This window comes from Nicotiana tabacum, chromosome 13, assembly GCF_000715075.1.
Source record: "Nicotiana tabacum cultivar K326 chromosome 13, ASM71507v2, whole genome shotgun sequence".
Taxonomy (NCBI): domain Eukaryota; kingdom Viridiplantae; phylum Streptophyta; class Magnoliopsida; order Solanales; family Solanaceae; genus Nicotiana; species Nicotiana tabacum.
The window spans coordinates 129,711,669-129,721,516 of NC_134092.1; the positions used below are offsets into that span (position 1 = coordinate 129,711,669).

The window sequence follows — 9,848 nt, forward strand, 5'->3', positions numbered from 1 at the left end:
GTTTTACCAGGACGCCACTATAATTTTTTAATATGATACCGTTACATTTTTCCCGTCAATACGTCATAGGAGTAATTAAATATTTTATTAACAATTTTATATTTTATCCTCTGAGGAATATGATTTCAACACTTTATATAGTGGTGGGTAGGACTGAAGCATATGCCAACTCTAAATAATGTATAGTGGTCCAGCAAAGTAAACCATAAACTGTTGGTTTTTTTTCTTCTAAAGGGTGTGAACTAGAAAAGGAGGAGACATCTATTGGATTACACTTCTTCACCTCTATAAACTTAAAAGTTTGACCTCGTTTGTACATACATGGAAAATCCGAAAACTTTAACTCTCTTTTCTACATTGTTGCATTATATTTTTTCAAAATAGCATACGTTTGAAGTGTGATTTGCTTCGTTTGTTGAGTTAACCGAAGTTCTGTGATTTGTAGTGCCACTATCATAGAATAGTTATTCCGTTCTATCTTGGGAGGAATTAATTAATCCAAAACCTTGGGCAACAATGAGAGAATTAAATTCTTTAAGGATACACAAGCAACTTGTGAGCTCGAAATTATTTTTATATTTATTTATTGAATTAACGTTTCTTTACTTATTTAATTTTCTGGTTTCGAACACAGATTACTACCATAAACAAATCTTCGTAAACTCAGTATCAAAATCACAGTAAACATTTTACTTTTAATAAGTAATAGTAGGAGTAACTTTTACGATATAGACTTTAAAATTTCTTCACAGAAACAATATATATTATTAAAATAATGGCAAGAGAATTAATTCGTTTCAATCAAAAGGAATGTATTCATGTGGACAGTGGATCAGAATTCAAATTGCTTTTACGAATCAGTTCTTTCGTCACTAAGACATATCTTAAACACTTGAGCACTAATTCAAGAAACATTTTGAATATGCTATATCAAAAAAGCTGCAAGAAACCTTTCTCGATATTCTTTTATTGCTCTCTTTTGGCATAGTTTTCATATTTCAAAGGTTATTTCATTGGACGAGGCTTCAATCGGGTATTAGTGATAGTGAAAAAATATTACATCAATATCTTTTGTTTAATTTTTTAAATTACTTAGGGGAGGGTGAAGGCGAAAGGGGAAAGAGAAAGCTAAAATTACGCTACTTACGAGGTTGAACCTCCACCTCAACTACTCAAGCAAGACCAATATTTTAATCTATGATTACAGGTCGAATAAATAGATGAACATTTATTTTTGATGATCCACTCTCATTAATCAATACAAAGGCTTTTGTTCTTATGAAGATACTCAATGAAGTCATCTATGTATATATCACTTAAATCTCTATTTCCAAATATTTTTCTCATTTCATTTGCTTTCTCCCAATAGATTTTTCCCTTCTCATCATTCATCACCAATTTGAGTGACTCAGCCACTGAGTTCCGAGTCAAAGACCCATCCTTTTCATTTCTTGAAATTTCTAAACCCACCATTTTTTCTTCCAAACCTCTAGCATTTAGTGCTTGATCTCCCAAAAAAGGTAACATAACAAGGGGTTTTCCAAATTTAAGTCCTTCTATAATAGAACCCCAACCACAATGAGTCAAAAAAACACCTACTGAGTCATGTTCCAATATCCTGAGTTGCGGAGCCCAACTCGTCCAAACTATACCTCGATTTTTGGTACGTTCCTCAAAACCTTCGGGTAATTTTAACAATAAAAAATCATGTTGTTTCCTTAGAGCCCAGAAAAATGGCAACCCGGATAGCTCCAACCCATGAGCTAACTCAGTGAGTTCCTCTTGACTCGGAGTTGCCTCCGTTCCTAGGGCTACGTAAACAACTGACTTTTCACGTTGCATGGCTAACCAATTATTAATAAAACCCCATGCATCCCTTTTGTTACCTTCCGTATCTTGTACGGAAGGTGGCAATAGGCCAACTGGTACGACAGGTTTCTGATGAAGCTGTGGAAGAAGATCTAGCCATTCTCTCTCTAACTCGTTACAACTACGTACAAGAAACACGTCACAATCGGAGACTGATGCCCTAAATCGATGCCAATCGGAGACGCCTGAAATGTTTTCTTGTCCATGGCCAAAAAACCTGTTGAAAATTTAAGTAGAATATGAACAATTGGACTAAAGAGCAAAGAGAAAGTCGAAAACTAACTTGCTAACGCCATAGAAAAAAAATACGTGAACACGCCTGTTTATTGACTTGCATAGTTGCCTTTAACCGGGCTACCCATAGTTGTATTTCAGAGGCTCCTGCAGAAATGTAGGATAAGACTACGTAGTTCGACCCTTCTACGAGTCCCATAACATAGCGGGAACTTAGTTCACCGGACTGCCCACGGTCGCATTGAATCGAAAAATTCTCAACTACGAGGAAAATTTAAGCACTTATTCTATTCTTATTTTGACTAACAATTTGTGGAAAATAGGAATTGCTTTACCAAATAAAAAGGAAAGGAAAAACTTTGAATTATTATTCAATATTACCTGTTTATTTCATAGAGACGGAATGCTATATTGGATGGAAAAGGGATCCATTTTGGTGGAACGGTGAAATCCTCAGGCTTGGTCCGTTGAACATTACCATCAATTATGTCTTTTGCAGGACCAAAAAATACACTAGACCATGCATTAAACGTGCTAAAGAAAGCACATGAAATTCCGAGTTTACCCGCGATTGGGGGCAACCAATAAGGGGTAAAATCGTAAATGATCCAATCGGGGACTGAGTCTACGAGGATCTGAGTCAACTCGGATTCGAGCCCATCAAAGGCTTTCTTGAGGTATTGAACCTTGTCAAGTGGTACATCTTTTGTGGCCTCTGCGTTTTCTGGTAGACCTTTGGTTAAAGGTAGAGAAAGATTAACAAAATGTATGGAGTAATTTAACTTTTGAGAAAGTTTTGGGAGTCGATCGATATTTCTAGAAGTTGAAATGTAGGAAACTTTGTGACCCTTACGTGCAATTTGCTTAGCAAGTTCGAAAAATGGAATTAAGTGGCCAAAAGCTAACCATGGGAATAACACAACATGAAGCTTCTTAGTTTCAGTCATGGTGTGTATTGCTGTGAAATAAATTTGTTGTTTCTATAGTTTATGTAGCAGCATAACCCTGTACTAAATTAGTTTAATATTCATTTTTTTTTTATTGAGATGATGGTGAATACTATGTCCTGTTCTTGTTATAAAATTGCCAATTATTTTCATAAAAGACATGTTACATACATTGAGTGAATTTGTCTTTTTCTATTAGGCTGAAAAGAAGAATATTCGGTAATAATAATACTTAATTGAGGTTTTCATAATCGTTATATTTTCTGTTCTAAAAAATGTGATTTTCTCCGGTTGTTATTATCTAGAGGAAACCTAGTTTACATTGAAATCCCAGTTTATATTCGAAATATTTCCTTCAATAGTTTCATAAATAAAGCTTTCCCTACGCCGTCCACATTAATTCATGTGGGTAAAAACTTATTTGTGCTTGATGTTTACACTAAACAAATACATGCAACTCGACTATTTTATTGGGTACTTAATATTTCTCACTAATACAAATCTCGAATATCTCTGCTAGCCAAGGTTCAAATAAAGAAATCACTTAATGCGAGTAGCTTTTTTTGGTTTATAAAGAATATGTTGGGTTAAGCTAGTCCAAAGTTATACTCAGTATTTTAAAAGGTGTGGGCGTAAGGCGGGGCGTTTTACATATGCCTCAGCGAGGCGTAAGCCCCATAGGTATTTAATTTTTAATATTTTTATAAAATAATATAATGATAGTAAATATTTATAAACAGATAAAATTGCATAAAAATTGAAGAAAACTATAAATATGTGAAATATATATATATATATATATATATATATATATATATATATATATATATATATATATGTGTGTGTGTGTGTGTGTGTGTGTGTGTGTGTGTGTGTGTGTGTGTGTGTGTGTGTGTGTGTGTGTGTGTGTGTTACTTACAAGCAATGTTTTAAAAGGCGGGGCGTTTTACTTAATATGGGGCGAGGCGTAAGCCTGGAGGCAGGGGGTGGGGGGAAGTAAGCCCCGTGGATCTTTAAAAGTTTTAATTTATAAATTAATAAAATAACATAATAACACAAAAAAATATAAAATATAAATTAAAAGTTAAAAATTAAAAGAAAATTAAAGGAACCCATAGAAAAAAAATCTAGCATGATTCTTAAGTATAAGTAATGCATAAATCACGTATAATGTCTTAACTTTTAAATAATTAAAAAATTATAATTTCTTTAAAAAAATTTATCAAACTCCACATTTTACCTTTCTAAAAATAAATAATTAATAAATCTTATTAGTACGATAATTAAAATATTACTCCTTCATGAATAAATACAAATTAGTTTAAGATATCAAATTAATAAAAATGTATAACAAGGAGGGACAAATGAACTAAGACACGACCAATAACAAGTGAAGATATAAATTCGCAATACTATGTCTCATTATTAGAGTTATGCTCAATCTTCATATTTCTATCGATGAATAGAACTTTTATCATTAATTTGTTAAAGAATTTTGAAGGTTAACGATATTAATTGGGAAATTCGACAAGTGATTTGTGTTAGAACTATTAGGCTAGCCCCGAGCATTGGGCGTTAGGCGTGTTTAGCGCGCACGGTCGGACGTTTGGGGCGTAAGCCTCACAGAACTAAGCCCCATACATGAGTCCCAGAGCGTTTTGTAAGTGCCCCGCCCAAGGATGAGCCCCGGACGAATCCCAAAAATACCTTTTAAAATACTGATTACGCTTAACATAATATGATACCGTCCAATTTGAATCAACATCACATGTTTCCGGAAGACTATATGCTATTATGAACCACAAAGATTATTATTCGTACGTAAGCGGGAAATAAAAATACCATCAACCGATACAATGAAACAGAGAGATCTAAAATAAATTTCCATCCCTAGCTTTTGGCCATATGGTTCCATACTTAAAAGACCAGTTTGACCATAGATTTTGTCAAAATAAATTTGAATTTTATTTGGTAAATACATGTTTGGACATAGATTTTGATTACATTTTGGTCAGATCCCAAATTTCAAAATCATTTTTGGGCCAACATATTACTATTATATTTTTTAAAAATTGCCCAAACTTTTGTATTTTATAAAAGAGCCCATCATTTATTATTTTGTAACGATGTTGCTTCATCTTCTCGGTCATCTGATAGTGTATCATGTAGTTCATTATAAAAATGATAATTTTGTATCAAATTTATTTATATTCAGGACTATGGTTTGCGATAATATAATGAATGTTATTGATAATGATACTGTTGAGTATTTGTGATAGTTTTTAGAACTTGTGGGTATAAGTAATGTTTCATGTTTTTCCAAATCAAACTTCACCCAAAACAGATGTCCAAACATATTTTCATAACTTTATCCAAATTAAATTTTTCTGAATAAATTTGAGAATCTATGGTCACGCTAGTTTAGAATTATCAAAACTCATTGCTCAAAGAGGTCACAAAATCTCCTTCATTTCAACCCCAAGAAACATTAATCGTCTCCCAAAACTTCCTCCAAATCTCGTCCCGTTCACAAATTTCATCAAATTTCCTATGCCCCAAATCGAAAATCTACTAAAAAATACAGAAGCCACAACTGATGTTCCTTATGAACAAGTCAAGTACCTCAAAATTGCTCAAGGCGGACTTAAACAATCCATGTCTGAATTTCTCAAAGATTCAACTCCTGATTTTATACCCTTCGATTTTACTTCTTACTGGATTCCTTCAATTGCTAAAAAATTTAATATTTCGACGGCTTATTTCAGCATATTTATCGCCGCGTTTCTGGGTTTTACCGGACCCCTACCTGGACTGAAAAACGACTATGAAATTCGGAAGACAGCTGAAGAGTACATTGTTCCTCCAAAGTGGGTCCCATTTGAGGCAACTGTTGCTTGGAAATTGTTTGAGGTTTTACCTATGTTTGACGCACCCATGAGCGGAGATGAAGAGAATATGTCTGATATTTTGCTTGTACGGAGTTGTTCAGAATTTGAGCCAGAATGGTTGAAAGTTTTGGAGGATATTCACCAGAAACCGGTTTTTCCGATAGGGCAACTTCCAACGACGTCGTATGAAGATGATAGTACGACGATTGATGCATGGAGATGGGTCATTCACTCATGAGTCGTGACTCAGTAGCTGGTATTAGAAAAATAATGCAATCATTAGCTTTTTCGCATTACTTAATTATACATAGAGATGGTAAAATGGTTAAAAGAAAATAGGTAATCACCCATATTATCCACTAAAAAATAGGTTGGATAATGAACTTTTTAAAAATAGATCAAATATGGATAAGAATCATATTATCCATTTAGAAAATGGATACCTAATGAGTTTGTTTCTTTTACATTTGTAAAGCTTCAAATTGGAGGTTCCTCAAGTTTGGGAGACTAGGAATTCTTTCAAATGTGATCATATTCATGAAGTCGGGTCAGATAATTTATCCATTTTTTATTATCCGTTTTGACCCGTCCCATATCCGACCTGACCTGCCCGTTTACCACCCCTAGTTATACATCATACTTGATATTATTTTATGTATAAGCAATGCATAGAAAATCATGACATTTGTAATGCAAGGGTTTTTAATATTTGCATAAATATTATTAAGGACCTAATTGCCCCCTCAAATCCCTAAAAACCCATCTCAAATGCTTTCCCCCGTATTATTAGCAAACAGACATCTCTCCGTACACTTTGGCCATGGAAAAGCACAGGTGAATGCAGCTAAATCATCTTTTTCATTTTCCTCTACAGAGATCTAAGTCACGTGTACAGGTAAAAGAATCTTCAGTGATTTTGTTCTTTTTTCCCCTTTTGAACGACTCATGGAGTGAAGGCACTAACTACTGAGTTTCTTTATTTGTTGGGGGTGTGTTTCTATATTCAAGAACTAATATTTGAAATATTTTGTAAAATTAGTTCTTAGGTCTGGTAATTTCGTTTCTGGTGCTTCCTTTTGAAATGGTTTGTTCTTTAATCATTGTTTGCTTTTGTAAACATCCAATTTTTTAAAAATTATACAATGCTTTAATACACCAAACCAAACAGTAAAAAAATAATAATTTCAATAGAACTAATGACATCATAACTAATGCCAGTATTTCTAATACCAGCATTACTAATACACTCTATTCAGCACTATTCTTATACTGCCTACCAAACTACCTTCGGTGAGATTGGTACTTGTTGAGGAAGAGGGTAAGATTTATCGTGAGAAGGTTAAAGAGGTAAAACAACTTTTTTGTGACAAGGAAAGACAAGATAGCTATGTGGAGAATTTGTTATGTTATCTTCAAAATCATAGAAAGACTAAAATATGAAACGGGCTGGGGAGAAAAATTTGGGTTGCGTCTACCTATTGTGTCACCTGGGTTATTTCGTCGAATATGTTATTTCCCGCTAAAGATTTATGATTTAAATCTTGATCTCAAAAATTTGCATTCTTTTCTATCACTAGATCAAACTCTTATATGTGCTTCTTTTTATTGCTTATATATGCTATTATGATAGTAAACCTAATGTATTGAAGAACTGCATAAAGGCTGCTTTGAATTTTCTTTGAATGGTGGTTTGGTTTACGAACGTACCAGTTATGTAATGTTAGGTATAATGGAGCGAAGTTAATGAAACAAAAGGAAATATTGAGGGGGTCTCAATATTACGAAATTGAGCAAAGAAGGAAATTAAAAACAAAGACTGTCATACAAATGACTCCATTCTAGATTTATTTTAACCTTAGTTGAGAAGACTAGAATTTCATTTAAAACATCATGAAAATCCACAATAGTAACGTACGCAGTACGCAATGTAATCTCATAAATGGAGTCTGTGGAGTGTAGTGTATACGTAAATCTTACATCCGCCTTCACAAGCCAGATATAAAGACTATATTCGATAGATCATCGGCTCAAGAAAAACATAATCACAACGGTTATAAAAATTAAATAGGAAGCTATGGGAAGAGAAGAACATCATGACAATAAATTGGATAAAAATAGTAAGTAATTTACTAAAAGCATTAAGCTAGCTCTCTTTGCTGGGTGTTATGTCACCATTTTCTTTCTCGATTTCTCTATGCTTTTGCATATATTTCATCAAATTATCAACATATTTTTCTTGTTTTCCCTTATCAGCAAACAATTCTCTCATATTTTTAGCATTTTCTCTATACACTTTTCCTCCTTCCTCTAACATAACCAAACTCAGTGAGTTAGCGACCGAGTCCCTCGTAAACGTCCCTTCTCTTTCATCTCTCGGTATAGAATACGCCATCTTTTTCTCCTCTAATAACCGAGCATTTAAACCTTGATCAGACAAAAATGGCAACAAAATAAGAGCCTTTTCATAAGATAAAGCTTCAACTACTGAACTCCAACCCGAATGAGTCAAGAATCCACCGACCGAGTCATGACTCAGTATCTTTAATTGTGGGGCCCATCCTGTGCACACCATTCCACGGTCATTGGTCCGTTCTTCAAACCCTTCTGGTAACTCGATTAAATCAGTGTCAAATTCACCGCGTTGCTTTCTTAGAACCCAAAAGAACGGTAATCCTGAAAGTTCTAACCCGTGAGCTATCTCGGTGAGTTCTTCTTGACTCGGTTTTGCCTCACTCCCAAATGCAACATAAATCACTGATCCTTTTTCTTGCGAGTCAAGCCATTGTTTTATAGTACTCCCTCCTGATTTATTTTATACAACAATGCATGTTTGAATGAGTAACGGTTCAAAAAGATTGACACTATTACTATTTGGGAAGTCTACCAGATTGTTCTTTGACCACATTTTTCTTAAATATTTTATAGATATTTTAAATTATGAATTATTATGGCTTAGGAGTAATACTTTTTATGTAGTTTTCAAAAATATAAATTTTATTTTCAAAAGCTTGAAGACTCTATGTCAAAATTCACAGTCAAAATTAAGTACTTTGACCCTCGTATTCCAAACTATTCTATTATGCTAGTGGTTGCTATAACTATGAGAGAATATTCTTGTGGTAGTTCATGCAAGAAAAGCGTTATTTATATAAGAAAGTCATTTTTTGGTATTTAATTAGCAGAAAATAATTTTCAAGGAAAAGTGATTTATATTGGGGGAGAAGTCATTTCCCTTCAAATGCATAATAATATCAACTATGTTCTAATTAATCATTAATTAGCTATTATTGTCAAATTTTAGTGCTAAATATTTCATCAAAACACTTTTCGATTTGCTATTAGTAGTAATCTTTAATCCACATTATGTTCGAAAAATATTTTCGCTCACAATCAAGTAGTAGAAAATATTTTTCAGGGGAATTTTTTGTTTTGTTTTTAAAGTATATATTTAAAGATAAAATAAAAAGGTTAAAGTTCTAAAAATGTGTACGGTGTACCTGTCCATACACCATTGCTTTCATCGTCGCAATTGTCAATGGTCAACGGCGAAAGCTGACCTACTGGAAAGACCGGTTTCCGGTGAATCTGTTCGACCAAATGTAACCATTCCGGTTCAAATTCCGAGCAGCTTCGATTGAGCAAAACATCACAACTCTTTATACCAGCACCAAACCGGTAAATATCAGATGCTTCAGACATATTACCGGTAAAACTATCTTTCATCCTTAAAACCTCGTACAATCGAAAAGCTACCGTTGTAGGAAAATTCACCCATTTTGGTGAAGCTGTAAGAACTTTGAGTTCATCTAAGGTACCATAGCCAGACATTAAAACCGGCGCCGGTCCAAGAAAGCCTAACACGGCGGCGATCATAATAGAGAAAAAAGCACTTGAAATATTAAGTTCAGTG

At 33.8% G+C, this 9,848-nt stretch overlaps 3 protein-coding genes across 3 annotated transcripts in view; 1 reads left to right on the forward strand and 2 right to left on the reverse strand.

Moving 5' to 3' along the window:
- Positions 1 to 1,186: 1,186 nt before the first annotated feature.
- On the reverse strand, positions 1,187 to 3,084 carry LOC107809128 (putative UDP-rhamnose:rhamnosyltransferase 1). The gene is made up of 2 exons (XM_016633726.2): positions 2,485 to 3,084; positions 1,187 to 2,086 (listed from the first exon to the last, which is right to left on the reverse strand). Exons 1-2 carry the CDS (start codon positions 3,048 to 3,050, stop codon positions 1,252 to 1,254), a joined length of 1,401 nt encoding a protein of 466 aa, XP_016489212.1. The 5' UTR covers positions 3,051 to 3,084; the 3' UTR covers positions 1,187 to 1,251.
- Positions 3,085 to 4,931: 1,847 nt separating this feature from the next.
- On the forward strand, positions 4,932 to 7,001 carry LOC107809129 (UDP-glycosyltransferase 91A1-like; the record flags this gene model as incomplete). The annotated part of the gene is made up of 2 exons (XM_016633727.2): positions 4,932 to 4,978; positions 5,471 to 7,001. Coding segments are annotated over 2 exons (753 nt in total), but the record flags the coding sequence as incomplete, so codon positions are not given.
- A 796-nt stretch (positions 7,002 to 7,797) lies between these two features.
- Positions 7,798 to 9,848, reverse strand: part of LOC107809130 (UDP-glycosyltransferase 91A1-like) — a 3,230-nt gene continuing 1,179 nt past the window's right edge. Inside the window, exons 2-3 of the mRNA XM_075228517.1 lie at positions 9,436 to 9,654; positions 7,798 to 8,740 (exon numbers count right to left, since the gene is read on the reverse strand). Coding sequence (XP_075084618.1) covers positions 8,082 to 8,740; positions 9,436 to 9,654 — 878 coding nt within the window. The 3' untranslated portion in view covers positions 7,798 to 8,081. The remainder of the gene's footprint in view (positions 8,741 to 9,435; positions 9,655 to 9,848) is intronic.